The sequence below is a fragment of the Bos javanicus genome, chromosome 22, assembly GCF_032452875.1.
Source record: "Bos javanicus breed banteng chromosome 22, ARS-OSU_banteng_1.0, whole genome shotgun sequence".
Lineage (NCBI taxonomy): Eukaryota > Metazoa > Chordata > Mammalia > Artiodactyla > Bovidae > Bos > Bos javanicus.
The window spans coordinates 44,379,379-44,405,420 of NC_083889.1; the positions used below are offsets into that span (position 1 = coordinate 44,379,379).

At 36.4% G+C, this 26,042-nt stretch overlaps 1 protein-coding gene across 5 annotated transcripts in view; it reads left to right on the forward strand.

Annotated features, from left to right (window-relative positions):
- The first annotated feature begins 1,771 nt into the window (after positions 1–1,771).
- The window catches only part of TASOR (transcription activation suppressor), a 51,426-nt gene continuing 27,155 nt past the window's right edge, over positions 1,772–26,042 (forward strand). The window contains exons 1-11 of one of the 5 annotated variants that reach the window (XM_061396619.1): positions 1,772–2,391; positions 10,617–10,762; positions 12,799–12,891; positions 13,674–13,746; positions 14,248–14,339; positions 14,817–14,978; positions 16,496–16,620; positions 18,095–18,126; positions 18,871–18,976; positions 19,775–19,878; positions 19,959–20,062. In XM_061396619.1, the coding sequence (XP_061252603.1) occupies positions 1,785–2,391; positions 10,617–10,762; positions 12,799–12,891; positions 13,674–13,746; positions 14,248–14,339; positions 14,817–14,978; positions 16,496–16,620; positions 18,095–18,126; positions 18,871–18,976; positions 19,775–19,878; positions 19,959–20,062 (1,644 nt within the window). In that variant the 5' untranslated portion in view covers positions 1,772–1,784. The other 4 variants (XM_061396621.1, XM_061396617.1, XM_061396618.1 and 1 more) reach the window with 4 other exon arrangements.

The window sequence follows — 26,042 nt, forward strand, 5'->3', positions numbered from 1 at the left end:
TTGTGTCAGCTTGGCGCTAGTATTTTTATCAGTATTTTAAAATGTTTTTACGTTAACTATTTACTAAGAGAAATAATTGTTTTATATTATACTCACTTTCCTATGATATACCGAGCTTATTCAAATAGGTTGGGCAAGTCATGAGCAGCTTTTCTTATAAGATGTGAAACAGATATGATATTTATCACAGGACATTGGAATCCAATTTTGCTATTGTCCTTAGGAATGCTCTTTAAGTAGCAGCCACTGGCAAGGCCTAGGGTTTTATTATCATTACATATTTAGTCAGTCAACTCCTGGAGTTTGAGCATAGAGATATGGGCCCCAATCCTGATCCTACTGCTTGGAGATGGAGCAAAATGTCAATCCTCATTTCTCCATATATAAAATGCATAAAGATACAGAGCAGCTGTGAATGTTAGATCTTAAGAGAAGCAGGCAGTGGGAGGGTTGTTCAAGAGGGAGGGGACATAAGTATACCTATGGCTAATTCATTTTTATGTATGGCAGAAACCAATAGAATATTGTAAAGTAATTATCCTCCAGTTAAAAGTTAAAAAAAAAAGGCAGGCAAGGGCTAGTACTTTATTTAGAGTTAAATAGACCTGGCTTCAGATTCTCATTAAAATTTGTTCTGTCTTGCAACATTTTATCTCTTATCTATATAGTTGATTTACAACTGTAGTAAATTAACTGTAGTTAATTTACAGATTCTTCTCTATAATGGGTTACAAGATATTGAATTCCATGTGCTATACAGTAAATCCTTCTTGTTTATCTATTTGATATATATAGTAGTGTGTTTCTATTAATTCCATACTCCTAACTGCAACACTTATTTTAAATTGTGCATAATAGCATCTCCCTAACATCTGTTGTGAGGATTTAATGTACATAGTATATATAAATCGCTAGGTACAGTGCCTAGCATATACAAACAACGCAAGAAATAATTTCTGTATTCACCATTGCCCAAATAGTTTCAACATAACCAGCATAAGCTATTTTAAAGGCCTTCTAACTTGACTGTCTAGTTGTTTTAAGGTAAAACGATCGCTTGCTGTATATCTTTTAACGTAGCTGCAAATGTTTATATTTTTCTTTAATATACACTAGCTATAGGAAAACTGAAACAGCAATGGAAAATCTAAAAGCTAGTAGCCCTTCTCAAGCTCCCCAGAACCAAATTCTGTTAACATTAGGCTGTGAAGTCAAATCAAAGGACCAAGGAATTTACAGCTTTCTGGAGGCGTGCCACTGGTTCTAACCCTTCTAGATAAAAATAGGGGGGCGGGTGGGAGTAATCTGTTGTAAAAATGTAAGATCCAGTGGGAATAACAGGTCATTGAAGCGGGTCCCGTGGCTTTCAGGCTCTTATCGATGCAGTCACTATCAAATCACCACTTCAAGCCTTTATATATGCATGCAAATATTTCACAAAGCCAGGATCATCCCACAACCACTGCCTCTATCCGGTTCTGGCCGATGCAAGTCGTGCGCGGAGAAGCGAGGTAATCTTGCCCGGAAAAAGGCGACGCCTGCGTTCCCAGGACTTGGCGGCAGCACGCCTCCCTCGCCTGCAGCACTGGCCGAACGCGCTCCGGGATCTCGCAGCTCGCCATGAGACCCATCTAACCCGCAGCCGGAGCGGCGTCGAGGTACTCGTCGGGCGTTGCGGTCGCCCCTTTTGGCGGGCTCGGGCGCTCCGAGACTCCGCCCCCTGGCGCCGTCTATCCGCACCCGCGGAGGCGGGCGCCGCGTCTTCATTGGCGGAGCGCTCCGTGATGGCCACGCCCCCTCCAGGCCCCGACGCCAGCACGTTGAGTGGTGGGGGCCGGCTGAAGAACTGCCCGAGCAAGGAGCGGCTCCCGGGGCCGGGAGGCACGGTTGGGGCGCCCGCTTTAGGGCCCCTGAGAGGCTGCTGGGCGGGGATAGCGGCCCGCGGCCACGGGGGGAAGGGGGTCGGTGGGCTGAGAGCAGCTTGGCGGCGAGGCCGGCCCGCCGCCCCTTCCCCCCACCCCCGTCGACCTTGTCGGCCGAAGCTTCCCGGAGCTCCTCACGCCGGCGCGATGGCGAGTGCTGCGGAGGTGGAGGTCTCTCCGCCGACGGACGCGAACTGGGAAAGTGGCGGCGGAGACGACGAGATGAAGCAGACGCTTCCGGAGCTTGAGTCCTCCCCACAAAATGGCGGCGGCCTCAGCATCGCGGAGCCCGGCGGCGGCGCCGGGCCTGAGGAGACCGCGGCTTCCGAGGCCGCCCCGAGCCTCTGCCACGAGCAGCTTCAGGACTCCCCTGAGGCGGGCGCGGCTGCACTGCCCAAAGGCCCCGAAGAGCCCGAAAGACCCATTAGGAGGAGTTTTCAGATCCCCAGGAAGAGCAGAGAAAAGAAAGGTTGTGCTTCCCCTCTTTCCCAACCCCTCTTTCTCTCTCCCCTCCATCTTTTCATTAGAACCTCTCTGTCTCCTTCCCACACCCATCCGAGACACGTAAACACGCATGCAGCGCCAGCCGCCTCTCCCCTCACAGCCTCGGCCGCCCAGCTGCTGCGCTTGGTGCGAGAGGAAAGCGGTGGAATCACGCTCCCTGCTCCCCCTCTCCCCGTGGAAGTTGGAAGTAGCTATTTTGAAGCTTGTCCGTAAGGCTGCAGCTCCCAGAGAGGAAAGATGGTGCTCGGCGCCCCTCCTTCCCAGCCCCTGAAGGCAGAGAAGCTGATGTGTCCTCCTCTAAAGATGCTTCTGAGAAGTCTCAATGTGGAAATAACCCGTGGCCATGGATTCTGGGGCTTTCTCCAAGGCCATTGCATTGCGAGGACCACAAGCGCTTCTCCCTGTGGAAATTCTTCAGCTCTATGTCTACTTGAAATTTGATCGATGTCAGCGTCTTCCCTTGTTTAGAAATCTCCGTTAGATGTGATTCATGCACACTGCTGTTTTCCATCACACTTCATTTCCATGTAGTTTTTTTTTTCCCCCGCCCTGTTTTTGAAGCGCTAGATAGGGCTCTCTTTAAATCCAAGCCTTAGTTTGTTTTTTGTTGTATTCGAAAAGATGGGGAAGGTAGGTTCTTGGTGCAGTAATTTCCCTATGAAAAAAATAGAGGTCAGCTTTTGCCCAAGAGTCTCCGACTTGATTTTGCAAATGAGAGAACTTCAGCAAAAATTTTTTTGAGAGATCCAGTCTGGTTCGTGGAACAAAAATGGAAACAGTTACATTAACAACGTATTAACAGCATTACGTTTCTAAAATTTTATGCCATATTGTGACACCTTTCTCATGGAGGAAATTACCGTTTTCTGTTTTTAGAATACAATTTTTGACCATCCAGTGATTTTGGGTGCTCTGCCTGGATTTAGTCAATTTAAGCAGGTTCTTTTTCTTTGTTTTAGTGTGTGGTTCCGTTTTTCAGATTGAAAAGTAATAGGAATTTTCTTATTTGTAGGAAACGTTTTTTACTTGTAGCTTGAGTCTTGGTAAAGAGAATCTTGAATGAAGCATGTGCTTCCTCTCTGCACGTGCACAACCGCTACATTTGCACAACTGAAATTGATAACCTTGTGTCAGTAAGATACGGACAAAAAAGTCAAGTTGTTCATTTCTGTTTGGATGAGAAAGCCAAGGGAATTCTTGGTGTGAGAAACCAGACTGAGAAAGATGAAGTTAAATCCGCTAGCATGAGGACTGTTTCTAGAAATATCTTTTGAGTTAATGTAATAGATGTCAGGGTTCAAGAGGATTCTTTAAGGGTCAGGATCATCAGTTCTTTTGGTTTATTTAGTTAAGATGTATAGTCAATATGAGGAAAATATATTTCAGCCTAAATTATAAATTGGTAGAGAATAGGTTAAGAGTAGATTTAGATGGGCTCTTGATTGTAAGTTTGAAATAGCTTGAACTTTTTTTGTTTTTAATTTTTTTTTTAGCTTGATACAGTTTTGCAGTCCGTTTTCTAAAAAGTTTTAACCAAAACATAAGGCACGATGTACCTCATTTTAACTTCTCATAGGACCAGAAAATTGGCCTAAAACCCCTGTTCTGTTTGAAATGTGGGATGGCACTAGGAACTGTTGGCTAGTGTGTGTGTGGTTTTTTTTTTTAAAAATATGTCCAGAGGCTGCTCTAAAATAGATTTCATTTGAACACACTAAAAGATATAATTGAGGAATTAAGAAGTATAAAACCTCATTTTCTCCCCAGAGTCTCATGCTCCCTTGGGGAAAATTGATAGTTTCCATTTTCACTTAGAGGCAGAGGCTGTTACCTTTCTCCTCTCAGGAAGGTTTTGGTAAGGAAAGTATAACGTAAACTTTTTTCATGTTTAATGAAAATGAATAATTTTTAACTTGTGTAAATATTTTTACACCCAGCAGCAGCTGTTCAAATAGTGCAATAGCAATTTAAATAGAGCTTTTAAAACTTAAATTAGTTTTTACCATCATGGACTTCATCCTGCCCAACATGAAGGGAGTTAATACTTGGTGATGGAATTTCATAGAAAAATTCAACTTCTCATTTAAAAAAAAAAAAAGCTTTATCAGAAACAGTGCAGTAGGTTCTGCTAGTTTCACGCTTGATCCCCAAATAATACCCTCTTGGGAGACTTGAAAGGTAACACTTATGTATAGAATTTGGCTAGGTATTCATGCTGGTCATCTGAGTCTCTTATCATGAATATTAGATACCTCTTCTTTTTTTTTTTTAATTTTTTAATATTTATTTTTCTGTTTGGCTGTGCCAGCTCTTAGTTGTAGCATGTGAACTCTTAGTTGCAGCATGTGGGATCTATTTCCCTGACCAGGGATCGAACCCAGGCCTCCGGCATCGGGAGCCTGTAGTTTTAGCCACTGGACCATCAGAGAAGTCCCTAGATACCTCTTCTTGAACTTTTCTGTATCAAAGATTCTGTTGCATTCGTATTTTAATATGGCAGGACTTTGCTTGTGACTGCTTTTCCAGTAAAAATAAAAATTAGGACTTGTATTCTTGGTAACTTAAAGATAAACTTTTTTAAGTAGAACTTACCTTTTCTTGGTCTTCACAGTAGCAGAACATTAAAATACTGCCATTCTAATTAAGTGATAATATTGCAAACACTTCATAGTGCTTAGTAAGTTGTAGGCGATGTTCTAAGCAGTTTATATGTGTTAATTAAGTCTAAGTGATCCTATGTGTTAAGTGCTGTTCCCATTTTACAGATGAGGAAAGTGAACTACTGAGGTAAATAACTTGCCCAAGGTCACATAGCTAGTAAAAGGTGGAGTTGGAGTTTGAACCTAGGCATAAAATACTTCTTTTTCATTATAGAAAAGTTATGGTTTTTTTTTTTTAATTAACAACTATTAAATTTAGTGATGTTTAGTATGTCTTCATCCTGGGAAATTTTCAGATTGACAGATTATGTTCATTAAAAAATTAACACGTAATCAGTGCTGACAGATTAAGTGATCTGTTGACTAGAGTAAAATTTTACTTTATGATTATTTGTTAATCTCTGCACTATAAGGAGGCACTGTTAACATTTTAACAAATTGTAGAATTGCATTTCCTCAGTGGGTGTTTCACTGTTGGCTTCTTTTACTCTAGAATCTAGTAGTGTAAGTCCTCAAAATCAGTAATTGACATAATTTTTCCGTTCAAAGTTCTTGGGAAGTGACGTAGTGATGATTGACTTTCTGGAAGATGTTTGTTGGTTAGTGCTATGTGTAGGGAACAAGATTAACAGCCCTCACGCACCTGCGTCTCTTGCAGGTGCATCACAAACTAAATGATCTCATGCATTTGTGTCCATACTGGTCTAGTTTAGGAGAATTAATACCCAGTTCTCCTCCCAAATCCCCATCTTTTCCCACAAAATTTGGAATTATCTTTTTGAAGACTTTGGGATTAAGTGTCTTAAGGAAATTTGCATAATGTTTTTAAGTTTTATAAGAATGACTTGGTTCCAAGTACCACAGGTTTCCATAGGTAGAAGTAAATCCGAGCAGTAAAGTATAGGCAGAATTCAGTCATCCACATAAAACATTTGATGCTGCTGCTGCTAAGTTGCTTCAGTCGTGTCCGACTCTGTGCGACCCCATAGACGGCAGCCCAACAGGCTCCCCGTCCCTGGGATTCTCCAGGCAAGAACACTGGAGGGGTTTGCCATTTCCTTCTCCAGTGCATGAAAGTGAAAAGTGAAAGTGAAGTCGCTCAGTCGTGTCCGACTCTTAGCGACCCCATGGACTGCAGCTTACCAGGCCCTTCCATCCCTGGGATTTTCCAGGCAAGAGTACTGGAGTGGGGTGCCATTGCCTTCTCCGAAAACATTTGATAGGAGCATACAAATTCTAAGTAATGGAGGTAAACTCTTTGACATATTCCCCAGTCCAAAAAGGTCAAGTTTCATCTTTGTTATCTCTCTAGAATCCTGCTAGAATGTTCATTCTTAATTCTACACTTAATGTGTCAATTGTGATTTAGAGATGAATCATCCATTCCTACAGTATTATGTCTGTAGTAGTTTTATTAGACTGGAGAAGTGTGATTTTTAAAATGTGAGGAACAAATGGATATTCATTGTATTGTAGTCATTAGTAGACATCAGAGATGGATTCAGAGAGAATTGCAGACCAGTGTGATTGCCAGCCTACTCTTATTTCCTTTTCTTCCATGAATTACTGTAAGTTGAAATGTATATTTTGTATTTTCCATTGGTATATTTTTATAATATTGGTCCATCTTATTTTAAAAGTTTAGCTTGTTTTTACACTTAGGTGTGTGTGTGTATGTGTATATATATATATAATTTTTTTTTTTTACATTCACTTAATACAAACAAAGATTGGCATTGATACTAAATAAGTTAATAAAGTAGTTGAGGAAAAATGTTTCTTTGGCTGAGGAACAAAGCTCCTATTTGATGATCTTAATTTTATGCCTGTTCCAGTTACTTAAATTTAACATTGAATTCTTAGTATGTTTAATATGTTTTGTATGCTGCAAATAATATAAAATATTCTAGTTCTGATATGATGGTATAATCAGTTTCCTTATTTGAACTATGTATCTCCAAGTACCTTTCTAACTCTTTCCTTGAATCCCATAAAAACACATCTATAAAAGGGACTTCCCTGGTGCTTCAGTGCTTAAGACACTGCATCCACTGCAGGGGGCACAGGTTCAATTCCTGGTTGGGAATGTAGATCCTACATGCCACGTGGTGTGGCCAGGAAGGAGGGGAAAAGAAATGATGAAACACATTTATAATCTGTTTTGTCAATAGAGAAACCTTGTTAATATCAGAAGTCAACTCAGTAACTTATCTTTCTGATAACAGATGGTTGGAAAGCCTGTATATGAGCAAAATTATGTATTCCTTAATGTCTAGAAGAATTATGACTGCTGTTAGTTAACCTTTATAAACCAAACAGAGGGTGTTAGTTATGGCTTTTGACCCTGTTAAATGCATTAAATGAGAAAAATATTAAGAAATAAGAGTTAAAAGTAGACAAGAGGGTAGAAAGAACATGCTAGACATCAAATTCTTTTTTTCTTACAGCTAGTATCCATATAGCTAATACAATTTCTTGATCTAAAATAAGGAAATAATTGTGTTTTTCCAGCTCTTGGAATGATTGGTTTCAGCTCTTATATACCCATTTACATCTTTTCTTGTACTTACAGTTCAGGATACAGATTTGCAGCTAGGGAGCCTATTTTGGATTCCACCTGCCCTATTTATATATTAACCTTGGGCCAAGTTAAGTGTTAGCTCAGTTTCATTTGTGAAATAGCCATATTGAACTTCATAGGGTGATTTTGGTGATTAAATGAGATAATGTATATAAAGCTATTAGTACATACCTGAAAAGGAATAATGAGCCATTACTGGTTAAACTCAAAAATTGTCAGAATCTAGAGAATATTATATGAGATACTGACTTCCTAATGTGAAATGGGTGATTAATATAGAAAATATTCTGTTCCCCATTTGGGTGGTCAGATTTATTATTGCCTCAGATGATGATACTGTGACATCTGTATGTTTTCTTTAAAAGAATTGACAGGATGTGTTGATCACATACATACTTCAGTGGTTATTAAGGACAGATAGACCACCAGGGAATGTACTTTCAGAACATTTTATATTTCTGAACTGCCATTACTAGCATATTGACTTGAAATCTTTAAAAATAGTTATAGCAAAATTTTATTCTTCTGAAAGTGATAATTGGGAATAAAAAATAGAAATTATAACTCTAGCCTAAGTACTAAAGCCAGTTGAGACATTTGAAATACTTAGGATACAAGTATTTCTTGTTAGATCTAAAATCTTGCACATTTTTCTGTTTAAAAAAAAAATTCACTAGTGTTTTCACATTGGCAGACTACTTGAGTACATTTGAGGTGACTCTAGGACATTGCTTTGGAATGAAACAAATGTTAAGTAGTTTTGTAGAGAGTGATTTGAGAGTTAGTTTCTATATACATTTTTATGATTTAACTGATATCTTTCGCTTTTGGTTAGATTGATGGTAGAAATAGTGTTGTAATATCTTTAACTAAAAAAAATAATTTCTTTTATGTAGATTAGTAGAATATCACAGAATTTTAAAGCCACTTGATACTTCTTTTTATCACATTTTTAAATACCTGAGGGCACTTGTTAGTTTAGAAACATAATCAATCATGTATAAAATCCATCTTTAAAAATCATGCTTGGCTTATTTTGGATGTGAAAGCCTATAAAAACTACTCCACATGCTGTTTTTCCTCACAAGTTTTTCCAGTTTAGTTGGGGATAGACACAAAGATAAAACATTTTCTCCTACAACATTCTGTAAAACAGATTTGAATTGAGAGAATGGATTTCTCGCTGTTTTTTGAGCTTTCATTTTGCTTTATAAATCACTGAATTGTTGAATTTGTGAGACCTAATTTACAATGAAAACAATCATATTTTGGTAGTTTAGAACATATTTGTATTTACTATAAAAAAACTTGACAAATTTTATTCTCTCTCTCTTTTTTTCTTTACTCACTTCCTCATTCATTCAACTTGGGGCCAGTGCCCCAAGTAAAGGGAGTGAACAAGGCAGTTATAGTTCCTTCTCTCTTGGAGCCTGCAATGAATAGATGATTGAGTATATCCATCTGCTGTAAATTTGATTATAGGACACTTTTTTGCATGTAATAGTTCTTTTTGAGTGTCCCCCTGCCCCGTTTACTCCTGGTGTCTTTGTTGCATTATTATAAGTAATGTTGATTTTATACCCACCTCTCGCTTTTTTAGTGTGTAATTCTGAAGTAGTTGGGATCGTTTGTTCTGCACACATTCTCTCATTGAAAACTACTGCTTTTACAGAAACTTTTGTAATATATACATTGTTTGGTAAATGAATGGATATATCCTTTGACATTATGTCCTTTAAAGCTTAATAACTGAATAGAGAATACAGTAGAAACAGCTACTCTTTAGTACAAGTGGAACACTGTTTCCAGTAGTGGCCTAAAGGAATTTTGATTGACATTTATTGATTCTTTATAAGTAGTATCTTGAAAGAAATTAAGGTAATAGCATGTAACATCTGTTCTGTGAATAACAATGAAAGTGGTTATTTTTGGTTTGGGGAAAATGTATATATATATGTAGACTTGATGTTTGAAGTTTATAAGTCACATTATTTCATCCACAAGGTGGAAATTTGAGGTTATTAGCCTCCTGATTGAAGAACAGATTGAATATTTAAGTATTTTTTTTAAATTAAAGGGAGTGTGTAGTAGTTGGCCAAGTGGGGAGTAAAAACTTTTACCATGTTACTTTGCACCAGATGCTGTGCTTAGAGCTTTTCCAAGTGTTGTCTTATATGGGTGTATGGCATTGTAGTGGTTATTAGGATAGCTCGAGTTCTCCTTTTTGCTGAAGAAAGTAATGAGCTTACTTGGTTAAGTTGGTTTGCCTGGGGTCTCTCACAAAGCCAGTAAATACTAGAGCTGATATTTGTGTCCAGGTTTGACTCCAAAATCCCACATCTTTCCATTTCACCAAGTTTTCATAGTAAATATCCTCCTACTTTATGTTGGTAATTCAAGAAGCTAATGGATCCAACATGTTATTCTAACGTTAGTTTTAAAAACCAGGTAGAATAATTTTATTCTATAGACATCTAAATGGCTTAGGTGTTTTTATGCTTTTACTTATGGTGTAAGCATTTAATTTGCTGAAATAAATGGTCCTAGACATACTACTTATGTGTAACATAAAATAAGAGTTGAGGTAATTTGAGTTTATGCACAGCTTCTTATGAGTAATATACACAGGCGTCTTTAAGTAGTTTAGGTTGCCTAGTGTAGCATCTGCTAAGTTTTGCCAAATTGTAACTTCCTTTTCTGCATGTGTAATGCCAGATGCTCATTCCTATAGAGTTTTTTCTTCAATGAATTAATCAGTGTTTCTTTTACATGTCACAAAACACCCAAGTAATAGGCAGCTAGACTTTTTCTTCAATTAACTGTCTTTTGCACTTCACAAAATAGGATAGCCCTGATAATTTTTTCACTATAAGTTATATAAAAGCCACAAAAATGTAAGAAACTACTTTTAAGATGGAATTTTAAAATTAACACTGTTTTTCATTTTAGCACTTTTTCAGCCATTAACTCCAGGCTCTCGGGAATTTGAAGATGTTTTAAATATTCTCCACTCATCTTACCTTGAACCAACTTCAGTAGCAAATTTTAACTACAGGCGTGCTTGCTTGATACATAACGAGCTTTTGGAAAAGGAGGTATGTTTTCGATTGTGCCTTTTGTAAGATTCTTCAGAACCAGTTAATAGCTTGGTATTGTTTTACTTTTTTTAAAAAAGCTGAAGTTCTTAGGAAAGCCAAATTATGAAAGGGAAAAACAAGTTTAAATGACATGTTTTTTCCCCTAAACAGTGTTGATATTACACTGCATTTTATCTGTGTGTTAATGTGTGATTGTATAAAATAACTTCTTTTACTAAAAATGAATCTTAAACGTTGTGATAACTTACTGTTTAATGGCTTTATTGTAAATTCATCAGGAGGCTTTTTGATCTTTCAAGCACATGTTTGTTAAGTGGAATCTCTAAGAGTGTGTTGTGTCTTAAGTTCCAAGGTTAATGAAATTTCCCTTAATTATTGCCAGGTAATTGAATTGAATTTAATATCATTCATAGAAATTCTTAGTGAGAAAGTGAGAACACGGGGAAGTATTTGAGCCTTTTAGGTAGTCAATTAAAGTTTCACGTACAAATTAGAATACTGTTTGAGTTTTGGTTTAGGAAAAGCCATAATAATGTTGGAGTTAATACAAATGATATGTTTGGAAACATTTGATGTGTATACTGCTTTCTCATGTACATGAAATGCTATTAATTTTGTACTTTTAAAATTGGTTAATCCAGTGCTATCAGTATTTAACTTTGAAAGGATCCCTAAAGTAGCTAAATGTTACTGGCTCCCAGAGAAAAGTAAAACCTTGGTAGTTTGATGTAGTTTCATGATATGATAGGGATTATTTGTTAATTTATATGAAAATTTAGTCTAAAACTTCATTATTGAAGATCAGTAATAGCCTGAATATTGCATGTACATCTGTTAGATACAGGCTCCATATCTATATGTGTCTAAAAGTGAACGCTAGCAGTTGAGGGTGACTTACAGTTCAGATGTACTTAGACCAAGTTACTCTTATGGGTATGAAGCATGGCTTATGTACTTGGCACTGAGAATACAGTTGCAAAGAAATGAAACATTTTTCCTTGTTCTAATTGAGCTTATAGTCTAGAAGTTGGTCATGAAACAAAGATTTATTAAGCCACCTACTATATGCAGTGGGTCATCCCTGGTGGCTCAGTGTTAAATAATCTGCATGTTAATGCAGGAGACGTCTGTTCGATCCCTGGGTCGAGAAGATCCCCTGGAGAAGGAAATGGCAGCCCTCTCCAGTATTCTTGTCTGGGAAATCCCATGGACAGAGAAGCCTGGCAGACTACAGTCCATGTAGTCATAAAGAATCAGACACCACTCAGCGATGAAAACAACAACTATATGCTATGCACCATGTCAGATAAAACAAGAAATCCAAAGATAATCAAAATATGAACGTAAAAATCTATGGGAGGGACTTCCTGGTGGTCCAGTGGTTAAGAATCAGCCTTCCAGTGCAGAGGGACACAGGTTCAATCTCTTGTATAGAAAGATCATACATGCCATAAGGCAGCTAAACCCATGTGCCACAACTATTGAGCTGCTCTAGAGCTGGAGAGCCACAGCTCCCGAAGCCTGAGTGCCCTAGAGCCTGTGCTCTGCAACAAGAGAAGTCACTGCAGTGAGAAGTTCCACTAGAAGAGTAGCCCCTGCCTTCGCCACAACTAGAAAAAGCCCGTGGCAGCATTGAAGAACCATTGCAGCTTTTTTTAAAAAAAGTGTGGTAAGATTTTAATAGAATTTTAGTTAAAATTGTTGAGCTCTAGAGGCTTATTTGACTATATTTTAAGACTAAAGAGCCAATTATAATAAGGGAAAAATGAAGTGCAGAAATTTCAGGGAGAGAAAAGATAATTTCCATTTTGGTAGGTTTGAAATTTTTTTGCTGTGCCTCACAGCTTGTGGGATCTTAGTTCCCAGACCAGGGATCATAACTGGGTGCCCAGCAGTGGAAGTGCAGAGTCCTAATGACTGGGCCACCAAGGAAGTGCTGATCTGGAATTTCTGAGAAATAAAATTCCTGAAACTCTTCACTTGAACAACATAGGCATGTGCTAAGGCATTGTTACAGATTTAATTTCATTTAGTTTACAGAAAAGCGAAGAGAACTGAAGTTTGATGGTCGTTTGGATAAAGAACTTTCAGAATCCTATGCATTTCTGATGGTTGATCGGTATAAGGTAAGTGAACTCATTTTATAAAAAGTAATTTGAAAATGTTTACATTGTAGGTTAATAATTTGCAATTATTCAGTACACTTGATTTTTATAAACTAACAATTTGTTGATATATAAATGGAAAAAGTGATTTAGTAACGCAAAGTATTTCATTGTTTTGTGATTTGTTTTTCAGATACGTTCTTTTCTTTGATCAGAGCTATTTTTCCCCCCTGGAATGTGCTTGATAATAAATACTTTTCCTTTTATTAAAGTAGATTATCAAGTGGGAGGTGGGGGGTAGATTTGAGAGGGAGGGGACATATGTATACCTGTGGTTTATTCATCTTGATGTATGGCAGAAACTAACACTATATTGTAAAGCAGTTATCCGCTTATTAAAAATAAAGACCAAAAAAAGTAGATTATCTTCTCTATTGCTGATTATATGTGCTGAGAACTATTTTTTCTCCTTTGATGTTTAGATGGAGTTACTGTCTCTCAAATATTTTGCCAATTCCAATTCTCCCTAAAAGGGAATGTTTATATATATGAATGTCGTGAATTCTGAGTATCTGTCCAACTTGGCATAAACAAAAAATAGATTTCAACTGTGGTTACATTGGAAATGTAAACCAGTTGTACATTGATATTTAGTTATGAGTAAACTAGTATGTATATTTATAATTTCTGTAATGTTAAAATATAGTTTAGAAGCTTGGATTTTACTTAAAATGAGTTTATAGACTATCTTTTCACATTTTTAATGTTATGTGACTACAAGATGACATGTTTTGTTTATTTAGGTTCAGAGCATATGTGAAAAAGGACTACAGGTGGGCCAGTCCAAAATAACAATTCTTGGCAATCCTTCCATGGGTAATCTTTTGTTCTTTTATCATATACCTACTCCTAAATTGCCCTTTAAAATATATTATCTATTTTTGCTGCAGTCCTAAAAATTACATTCATTTATGCTTTGTCATGTTCCCAGAAAAAGAGACTAGTTTCAGGTTCTGCAGTATAAAACCTGTTTTATCCTTTGTTTCTGATTTTGCATACTTCCAATTGAACAAGGGTTATCTTTTTTTTCTTTTAATGTCTTAGTCTAGTCCTAGTGATACTGAGAAATTTGATTAGTTTCATGTTTTTTCTGGTTTTATTTTTGCTTTGGTTCAATATCAGCTATTTTTACCATCATTACATTTTTTTAAGTGTGATACCTTTTATCTCTTGTAATTATCTCTTTATTTCTTATTATAATCGTATAATAGCTCTTATAATTTTATCTATTAGAATATTATATAATTGTAATATTAGGTTAAGTATTTGGACTTTTTATATTTGTCTTAATAATTCTTTCATTTGTCTCTTTACTAGGTGTCTATCTTTCTAGGTATGCTGATTTACTACAAGCTAATCCTTTGGAAGCTGGGGCAGTGGGTGATGTGGTTATTTTTAAAATAATGAAGGTAATTTTGACTTTTATATTTCAGTATATCAAAGATGACATTTGATTTGGATTAGGAGTTTGATTAAAAGCCAGTACTTGCTTGTGTTTGGTATATAAGATACTTTTGAGAGAAGTTCGCCATCTTTAATCTGAATTTACTGAACCTTAAAGTTAGCTTTCCTTTCCAACGAAAAGAATGAAAGAGGGAAATACATTGATAATGTCACTTAAGCAAGTGAAGAGTGTTGTGAAGAAAGTTTTTATTTCCTTGTATTAAATTCAAAACTTTTTTCTGGGGCGGGGTAACTTTTTCTTACTGTTTCAATATTGGTAAAAGTTTTGGCTATTACTTTATTACCAAGTATTAAAGAAAAAAACTGTTACAAGTTTTTTTGTTATAAGTTTTTTGATCTGTATTCAGAGGTATACTATCATATTAATGTCATACAGTCAATGATAAGGTTTTGATGGACGTGAAAGATTTTCTCTATTTTAGGGTAAAATAAAGAGTGTATATGACACCATGGGTGTAAAAAGTTCAGAATCTGTATTAAATAAAAGTGCTTCGGACCCAACACCAAAGCATGAATGTCATATGTCGAAGAATGTTAATAGAATTACATCACTTCTGGCTTACAGAGCCTATGAGCTTACTCAGGTAGGTGCCTGGATCCACTTTAGTGTTATGACCTCATATCTCTTTGTCAATAAATGCTTTAAAATATCTCCCTTTTAGTTCCCTCTGCGACCACACTAGTGTAGACTTAGCACTGCCATCGTAGAGTGATTCGCACTGCTGTTTGTTCAGTGTTCCCAAGACAGCTCAGAAACATACAGTGGTCCTCCTCAGGGTGATATTCAGATTACTTAGCCTTGCTAGTTCTCCCTGCTTGTAGATTGACCTCCAGCCTGTTTTTTTGTATGATTACTGCCCTCAGCAATCTCATTTCATCTTAAAGTCTTGGTTTCTTATGGCCTGAAAATTCCTGTCTGATAAAAATTACTCAACCTTTAAGCTAAAGTTAAAGCCCCCTAAATTACCTTAATTCTTATCACTTTGTGTTACTGATTTGATAGATTCTATTTTTATTAGTATTTTTCTAAAATTCAAGCAGTTCATTTTTTAGCTTTATTCAGATATAATTGATTTATAGTAAACTACAACTGAGTGACTTTACTTTCACTTTTCACTTTCATGCATTGGAGAAGGAAATGGCAACCCACTCCAGTACTCTTGCCTGGAGAATCCCAGGGAGGGATCCTGGTGGACTGCCGTCCATTGGGTCGCACAGAGTCGAACACGACTGAAGCGACTTAGCAGCAGCAGCAGCAGCAGCAGCAGCAGCACACATACCTAAAAGTATAATATTTGATATCAGTCATGGTTTTATATGGTGTTTGACTATAAAGGAATGTTATTCTTTTTTTAAAAAAATGTGCATATCTAAAGGGATTGTGTATAAAAGTGGTGGTGCTACCCTCCCTGGAAATGTTCTCTTTTTTTTTCTCCCTTCCTTTGATGTTTTACTTTATTTACATTGAAAAAAACTTATACTTTCTCCTTTGTTTTTGAAGAATCTCTGTGGGTAAGACCTTTTAACAAAAATTATATTCACCAAAATCATCTGGACTAACTCATTTCCTTGCCTTCTGGACAGTAGTAGTATGGTCACCTGTGTTTGTAATCTCTACCACCTTCCCTATATTGCCTTGTCTGTGGTTGGTATCAAGAATCTGTTTTTCCTTTGAAATAATGAGCATAGTGGTAGGTTTGCTTGAGATTGTGTTTTTACTATTTTATTTCCATATCAGTGGCTTTTGTGAGCTGACCTGGAAGTTACGCTCCATTTGTTAAATTTTTTTGAGGAGATTTGTTGCGTATTCCCAGTGGTCAGCTCTTCAGAAGTAAACTTTTTTAGTATCCTGGCACTTGAGATACATATATACCTACAATACGTGTGTGTGTGTGTGTGTATAAGCACAATATTTTTATATTATGAAATTAATATAAAGTACAAAGTATTTTAAATAAATTGACAGGCAGTGCTTAAAGATAACTTCGTTAGAGGTACTTCAGTTATATTGTGTTTCTCAGATATCAGGCAGATAAATATAACATTCCACTCTAATTCTTGCCTTCTTAAGAGAGGTGACTCTGCGTTTTCTTATTTTTAGTATTATTTTTATGAGTATGTCTTTGATGAGCCAAGGCGAAGACCAAGACACGTGTGTCCATATGCAGTTGTGTCTTTTGCTTATAAAGACGATATACAAACTCAGAAGTTCATACCTTCATCAAGGTAAGACTTGTGAATCTTACATGTCATTTAGAATCTGTCGTCACATATGCTACACTGCTGAGTTAGGAGTACTTTCCATTTTTTTTGCTTCTCTTGAAATTCATTAAATACAGGATTGTTCATGACAACTTTTAAGGAATAAATTAGAAAGACAGATGTCTGGAAATAAAAACTAAAATTTACTAAAACCTCATCAATTAACCTTTTTTTTCCTGATATTGAAAATTTATATAGTTGGTACCAATGCCATTTTTTTTGTTTTTGGCTGCCACACAGCATGAGGGATTTTAGTTCACCGACCAGGGATCAAACCCTGGGCTTTGGCAGTGAAAGTGCAGAGTCTTACCCACTGGCCTGCCAGAAATCCCCTCAAATGCGTTGTTTTTGGAGGTGGGGGGGCTGCCCTGGGTCTTGTTGCTATTACAGTAGCTGCTGCAAGCACCTCTGCAGTTGAGGTACACAGGCTTCTTGTTGTAGTGGCTTTTCTTGTGGAGCACAAAATGATCATCCACTGGCAAACTATACATTTACTTTTTGACTGTTTTCTGTCTTCCTTATGAGATTGTAAGCTCTGTGAAGGCAAGGGTTTTGTTCCTCCCTGTAATTCTGTTATCCAGAACTGTGCCTAATAATTGATAGAAGTTTACAGTTTTTGGGCTTCCCTTGTAGCTCAGTCGGTAAAGAATCTGCCTGCAGTGCAGGAGACCCGGGTTTGATCCCTGGGTTGGGAAGATCCCCTGGAGAAGGAAATGGCAACCCACTCCAGTATCCTTGCCTGGAAAATCTCATGGACAGAGAAGCCTGGTGGGCTGCAGTCCTTGGGGTCGCAAAGAGTAGGGCACGTCTGAGCGACTAACACTTACTTACACTCAGTAAATATTTATTGAACGATGAAACTCCAGTACTTTGGCCACTTCATGCGAAGAGTTGACTCATTGGAAAAGACTCTGATGCTGGGGGAGGGATTGGGGGCAGGAGGAGGAGGGGACGACAGAGGATGAGTTGGCTGGATGGCATCACTGACTCGATGGACGTGAGTCTGAGTGAACTCCGGGAGTTGGTGATGGACAGGGAGGCCTGGCGTGCTGCGATTCATGGGGTCGCAAAGAGTTGGATATGACTGAGCAACTGAACTGAACATATTTAAATATGATTGAGGCTGTTTCTTCAAATCTCATCACTATAATCAAGTAATTGACAGAGACTTTAAAGGACTATATTCTCTCCTGATGGGTGTTTTTGGGAAAATTTTTGAGGCAAGTAAGTAATTCTGATTTTTTTCACGTAGACTTGTGTTTATTAAATGTTATAATAAGTAATTTGTTCTTCATACTTGGAGGGAAGGATTTATTTTTTTTGTACAGTATGCCATTAAAAATAGCATTTCTATCAAGGCCCTGAATGTTAAATGTTAACTTTCATGTTGTTAGTAATCAGTAATATTTCTCTTTTCTTTTTAAAAATTTATTTGTAGATCTAACAGCTTTAATGCAGATAGAAACACAGGTAAGATTCTTGTATTTCTTTCCTTTAGTTTTATAAATCAGAAGAATTATGTTGAGTAAAAAAAATAAGTGCTTTGTTTATTTTTATAATGAATGAGACTGCAAAGTATGGAAAAACTCGAGGCCATGTTAAGATGTAGCATTGACACTTGGTCATCCAAACATATGGTCTCCTTTGAGAATCTGCTGGTACTGTGAATAGTCCAAAGAATTGTAGCGCTTTGATTGATAAAGGTAAAAAAAAAATAAAACAAGCTTCACAACTCAGACATAAGTATTAATTTCATCAGAGATTTAGAATTAAGGAGAGAAGATTAAAAGCAATACTGACATTTTCTACCTGCAAGTTTCTCCACAATGAAGAGAACGCAAGTGGAACCTATATGACATTGTGTGGAGTTCATATAGTTGACTGGATTTAGTGTCGTCTCCTTTGGGGGGAAGAGGAGGGCATTACCGTATTGCCTTTGCTCCTCAGCATTCTGATAGGAGGACATGTAGGCAAATGAATTTGTTATCTTTTTCATCTGGAATAATTTTGTATGAAAAGAGATACCCAAAACAAAAATTCGATTGTTTGAATTCTCTGTAAATAGAAATGTCAAGACTTTGTGTGTGTGTGTGTGTGTGTGATTGTTCTACTTAAACTATGTTTCTCAATTATTTTCCCCCTTATATCTAGTAAACATGTATTTGCTTCTGGGCTGCTGAGAGTCTGAGTTGTGTCATTATTCTTTTTATTTAGATAAATTTAACTACACATTGTGGAAAGGACAGCTTTTAAATAAAGGAAAGCTTTTGTGTTACATTTCTCTGAGGTCAGCCACTCGTGCTTTTTTGCCTGTCAAGCTGTAAGTATGTTGTATTGTAAGAAAGTAGAATTAGTTGCTAATTATTCAGTTCTTACTTACATTTAAAATTTGCTTTTGTTTTTCTCACATTTAACTTTTACTTTGATCCATAAGAACTTAAATATAAATACTGATTGGTTTTTTAAAAAAAGATTGATTTGAAAACTTGGAAACAGGTTTAAAAAAGTTCTCTACTTTTCTGTTTTGATTTGCAGATAGGCTAAATAGTTATATACATTCATGGCATATAACTTTTTCTTAGTGATTTAAATATTAAAAGTGATTTTTACAAGTTTTGTCCTAAGTAGATAGGTTTTTTTTTTTTTTTAGCAATTTGAACATAATAGACTGAAAACAGCTTGATGTGTGAGTTTAGTTAAAATTTATAGGCTGTTTTCAGTCCTTTGCAACATAAGTTGGAATTGAAAGATTTAAAACGATCTTTTGCTACACCACAGTAAATGTTATGAGCCCTCATAAATGGTAGAAGAGCAATTTAACTGTTCATACTTGAATTGCCTTTAATTAAATGATGACTTTTTATCCTTTGTGGCTGATAAAATTGGTATTAGCTTCTGGCTTAAAGAAAGGTTGGTAATATTGCTGGGCTATTTAGCTACCCGTATATACATGTGAACTTCACATATCAAATATCAAGTATGATACTAATAAATATGCTCATTTGTATTCCATCCAGATATCTGTGTCTGAGAGACAGAGAGAGTGACTGAGAGAGAGTTATTTTACTAGAGTTAAAAATACAGATAAAGCAAATAAGCCTTTTCAATTTTCTTTCAGTCCTGAGAAGTTAGATGTTGAAACAGTTATGAGTATGGATCAACTGAAACAGAAAATCCCTCCAGCACTATTTTATAAGGAAACTTACTTTGGTCCAAATGAAGGTAGAGCAATTTAATTTTATTACAATGTATAAGAAGCAGACTTGACATGAATACTAACTGTGTATTTTTTCTTATCTCAGTTTTGAAGAATGGAATGTATTGCAGCCTTTATGAAGTTGTAGAAAAGACAAGGATTGGAAGTAACATGGAGAGTTTGCTGCAGAAACTAGAGAAGGAGAAACTTGTGAGTTAAAGGTTTTCAGATGTTCCTCCTTCCTTAGAAACATTCATATTAACAAGTGATTATGATAATATTTCAGTTTATTTCATTTTTGCCTCTGAAAATACCACGAAGTCTCTGTTGCTGCCATTTGGTTAAAAGTGTTTTATTATGGCCTTTGGTGCTATTCTTTTTTAGCCATGACACTAGATCCTCTATAGACTTAATCTTTTCCATGAAGTATCTTGATTGTGTTTTGTGACTGTGATATTCAGCAAGTACTTACTATCCCATTTTTATGCAGGGTATATAGTTTGGTAAAGAATGAGACAGGAGACTATTTCCCTGGATTATGTGGTGAATGGAGTTGCTCATTTGTTTCAGTAGAGACTGCTGTATTTGAAGATTGAGAAAGAACAAGGCCCTTGATGAGGTTGAAAGTATAAAAATATTAGAGGGTAAAGTGGTAGAAAATAGGGCTAGAAAAGTGTGTAGGGGCTATGTTGTGCTCAAATGTTTGTACATTTGGACTTGATACTATAGAAATAGATTTTAAAGAATGGGATGAGGTTTTGATTATGTAGTGTGATCAGAGCTCTGTTTTGAAAATTTACTTAGGTTTCTCTGTAGAGAATTAATTGAGAGGGGAGATGAGGTAGGAAACTACCATTTAGAGTGAATGGTAGGTGTGATGAGAAAGGATAAAGAAGAGATCAGTTTAAGGGATATTTACTAGGTAGTATCTAATTTAGTGCATATTGTGTATATTGAGTTTGGGTGGAGGGATTACTAGTTCAGGCATCAGACTGTGATGGATTCAGAAATGAATAGAAAATGGTTATGTGATGCTACTATGTATAGGTTAGTTGAAGGAGAGGAGGTGATTGCAGGAAAGAGTGGCTATTCCAGGATTTCTGTTAACATGAGGTAGGTGAGCTTGTGTTCAAATGTTTAAGGGACATTCCAGTGGCAAAGAATAGAGAGAGGTTTTTTTACACAAGTATGCTGTTTAATACAAAGTTTTCAGCAGTCGTCTTTTTACTCCTCATTTTTTGAGCCTCGGTTTCCCAGTAGTCAAATGGAAAGTTGGATCAGTGATTTTTTTTAGAACTTGTAACTTTATAGATGACTACATAGAATTTCATTATATGGTTATACATTTGCTTAATCAACCCATCATTTATAGGTGGGAGAGTCAAATTATGTACAGAACTTATAGGCAGAGTTTGTACACTTATTAGCAATAACTGTTTGAGACCAGCTATAAACCTGTAGGTTAGGCATCTTTGAACACACGCATATGCACATTTACATATATATGGGCATTCGTTTACATTTATCTTTGTGTTTCTTATCCCCACCCCCCAAGCTCATCTGTGATACAAGCTTTCCTCATGATCAAAATCTATTCAGTTCCTGAGTTCATTAAGTTTAAGTAGTAAGTTTGGATATAATAGAATATTGAGTTATCCAAATCTGTTCAGTTCTTGAATTTCATAGAATGCATATTGTGAATCTTGACGTTGAGGAGTTTATCACAAAAATACAACATCTGTTTAGTGCCTAATAGTGAAAATCAGGATAGGAAGGATACTAGCATTTTGTTCTTCACCTGAGCAAGTATAAGGTTAGGTTTGTGGAGGACTGGGTCTTCCCAGAATCAAGAAGTAAAGTAAGATCCTCTGTCTTAGAAGGCACAGGCATTCCATAAGGATACACCACATGAATCTAATGAACTGACATTTTGTATAGCTCCCCTCTTTCCTGCAAGCCCCATTGGGAATTATTCTAATTATAGCTATATCCTTCATAGTTGTCGTAATAATGGGAGGTACATTGGGGACTCTTGGGTTCTAAATAATTTTATCCTGAATATATACAGGAGATATTGTGGATCAGAGAGATTTAGTGAACACCTCACAGTAGGTAATACATGTGTTGGCTCTCCTTTGCTCTATTTCATACCCTTAGGGCAATGCATCCAGACTCGGGTCAGTTACTCTATGCAAGTAGTTGGACACTCCATAGGCAAGGGGTGAGATGATTTTTCCTTCATAAAGCGAAGGAGGCAGCTATTTCCCTTCTCTCCTAAGAAGATATCCTTGAAATGTAATGAATGTTAACTCCAACCTTTGGTGAATAAAAACTCTTCTGGAGCCAGTTAGCCCTCTTGGACCTAAATACCTAGGGAGATAGCTAGCTCTTCAGTCTTCCAGGCACCTTGGGACTTAATCTAGGAACCTAATCTACTGTAAACTTTTGTGTGCTCACTTAGCACTTTTAGGGAGATAGCAGAAATGTATCCTTTTGGATCAGAGTAGTTAACTAGGTAATTGTCTATAGATGTAATTCTTAAAATGTGTGAAGAGTGTAATATTTCTGGGGCAAATGAAAACAAACATTCTCTATGTACATTTCTGCATGTCAGAAGGCTAGGGCTTTTTGCAGGGACACAGAATTCAGCAAAGTTGTATTTTCCCACAGGGATATTTATAAGATAAATAAAATACTAAATTCTCTTTCAGTTGATGGTCAGTGAAATTAACTCTTTCAAAAAAAGCTATTGAAGTATACTTGATTTATAATGTTGTGTTAGTTCCAGGTATACAACGCAGTGAAGTCAAATTCTTAAAGTTGACTTTAGTATAAGAAAAAACATGAGAGAAATGTTCCTAAATTTGAATATTGTCTCTGATATGAATATTTTGAGTATCTTGGTGTATGTGTACAGGGTAATTTTCTCTCAGGTATACATGTAGTATATTCGATTTATTATTTAGAAGTAGAATTACTGAATCATAACATATGACTGGCTGTACAAAATAATGCATTTTAAGTGGTTGTACCAGTTTATACCCTCAGTACCAACAAATTCCCATTAACTTACATCATCATAATTGCTTGATATAGTCAGACTTTAAAAGTCTTTTAATGTTCCATTGCCAGTTTTTCCTTTTCAGTGTCTTGTGGTTTTTAGTATGGTTATTTACAGTATTGTGCAAGTTTCAGTTATATAGCATAGTGATTCAGTATTTTTTGCAGATTATATTCCAATATAGAGTGGCTTGTGTTTTTTTTATTAATTTGAGGAGTTTCAGATTTATTTTGGGAACTAATACTCAGCTGTGTGCTGTAATTTTTTTTTCATAATTTATACTTGCCTTTCTACTTTATTCAGTGTTTTTTGGAGAATAGATGTTCATAACTGTAATGTAATTGAATTTGTCTGTCTAAATGTTAAGTACTGATAGTGACTTGTTTTAAGAAATCTTTTCCTTGCTCCTAGATCTTATAGATACTATTATCCTACATTTTTTTGAATGTTATGATTTTTCCTTTGGTACTTAGCTTTTTTTTCTTAATATATATGTATTTTATTGAAGTATAGTTGACTTACGGTGTTCCAGAAGCACAGCAAGGTGGTTCAGTTATACATATACACATATATTATTTTTGAAATTATTTTCCATTATAGGTTTTTATAAGATACTGACTACAGTTCCCCATGCTATACATTAAACCTTTGTTGCTTGTTGCGTATCTGTTTTTTTTTTTTTTTTTTTAATTAGAAATCTAGCATTCTATTCATCGGAGAAGGCAATGGCACCCCACTCCAGTACTCTTGCCTGGAAAATCCCATGGACGGAGGAGCCTGGTGGGCTGCAATCCATGGGGTCGCACAGAGTCAGACACAACTGAAGCGACTTAGCAGCAGCAGCAGCAGCATTCTATTCATACTAAGTCAAACAAGTGGAATCAAAATGTCATAAATTTTTTGTTAGGCAAAAATTCTTAAAATTTCTTGAATATATATATATGTATATAATACGTATTATTTATATACTTGTATACAAAAGTTTTTCTACTACACTTGATAAAGGCTTGAGAAAGAACATCAAAAAAAGGGGGGAAATTGGAAAACATAAACTAAATGAAATGGGAACACTGAATATGAAGTAGAAAAAGTGAAACTAGGTAAAAAATAAAAGATTATAGTCCAGGTGTTTTTAAACATAACTGCTCATTAGAAAAATATCTGGAGGGAAAAAAAGCAATACCTGGGCATTTGTATTTTTCAAAAAATTGCAAGATAATTCTGATATGCATCTGACACATAACTTTTTAAAAAATATATGTATATGTATTTTTTTTTAACTTTTGTGTGATACAAGACACAAAAGAAATCCAATCTCATTTTTTTCCCCAATATGAATCTAACAAGTTGTTCCTGAACCTAAAAATTTACTGAATAGTGCATCCTCTCTCCACTAAGAAGTCTTGATATCAGGTAGGGCAAATTGCCCACTGTTTTCATTGTTTTTGGAGTGTTTCGCTATTTGAGATTGGGATTTTTTTTTCTTCCCCCCAAAATTTAAGAATTGGTTTACTTTTTTCAAAAAATCTTAGAATAAGCTTGTTAGTTCCTCACCTTTCCTGCACAAGAAAAAAAATCCCCATTGGAATTTAAAAATTGAAATTGTATTAAATTGGTAGGTCAAATTCAAGAGGATTGACATCTTTGTGATATGGTCTTATCCATGAACAAAGACCATATCCATGTGATATGGTCTTATCTTCTCTCAGAAGGGTATTCTTTTAACAATTTTATAATTTTCTGAATACAAGTCTTGCTCATTTTTTGTTTTATCACCAGACATTTTGCTTTTTTTGATGCTGTTGTAAACAGTATATTCCATTTCAGTACATTTTATTGTGTATTTAGAAATGTAATTGATATTTATGTACCAAAATCATATTTATGTCAGATCAGTATATGAAATTTGAATAATTTGTTCATTTTTGTTCATTCTTTGGGATTGCTCTATATGTTTCATTTTCCAGGAGCACCATTTTTTTTTCCCCCCCTCTAATCTAGGATCTCTAGTATGATGTTGAATAGAAGTGATTACTGTAGGCATTCTTATCTTGATCTTCAGAAGAACACTTCTAACATTAACCATTAGGTTGGGACTTTGCAGTAGGTTTTTCATAGTTACCTTTATTAATGTTTTTCCTTCTTTATTTTTTAACCTTCAGTGGGTTTTGAATTTTATTGAATTTTTCTGTATTTATTTATTGAGATGGTTACATGGTGTATTAGAGTGACACGAGAGGAACAGAACTGATAGGATATCCAGTTGATACTTTTAACAGCTTTGGTTTAAACTATGCAAGTCTGCTGCTACTGCTGCTAAGTTGATTCAGTTGTGTCCCACTCTCTGCGACTCCATAGATGGCAGCCCACCAGGCTCCCCCATCCCTGGGGTTCTCCAGGCAAGAACACTGGAGTGGGTTGCCATTTCCTTCTCTAATGCATAAAAGTGAAAAGTGAAAGTGAAGTCGCTCAGTTGTGTCTGACTCTTAGCGACTCCATGGACTGCAGCCCACCAGGCTCCTCCGTCCATGGGATTTTCCAGGCAAGAGTACTGGAGTGGGGTGCCATTGCCTTCTCCATATGCAAGTCTACTTGTGTGCAAATTTTTTCATTAAATGTGTACTACGGTACTGCATCATCCATGGTTGCTTAGATCTGCAGATGCAAAACCGTGGACTTGGAGGGCCAACTATAAAGTCACATGCATATTTTTCAACTGCATGGGGGTTGGTTCCCCTAACCCCCACATTGTTCAGGTATCAACTGTATACAGATAGAGATTTATTATAAAGCATTGGCTTTCACAGTTATGGTGGCTGAAAAGTCTTAAGGTTTGTAGTTGGTAAGTTGGAGACCCAGGAGAGCTGATGTCATAGTTTACAGTCTGAATCCAAGTGTTTCAGAACCAGGAGATCTGACCGTTTCAATCTAGGGACTGGCAAGCTTGAGGCCAGGAAGAACTGGTATTTCAAATGTAGGAGAAAAACCAGTGTCCCGACTCAAAGGCAGGCAAGCAAGAAGAATTTCCTCTTATTCTAGGAAGGGTAAGCATTTTTGTTCTAATCAGACCTGCAACTGATGAGACTCACCCACATTGGAGAGGGCAGCCTGCTTTATTCTATATGTGTA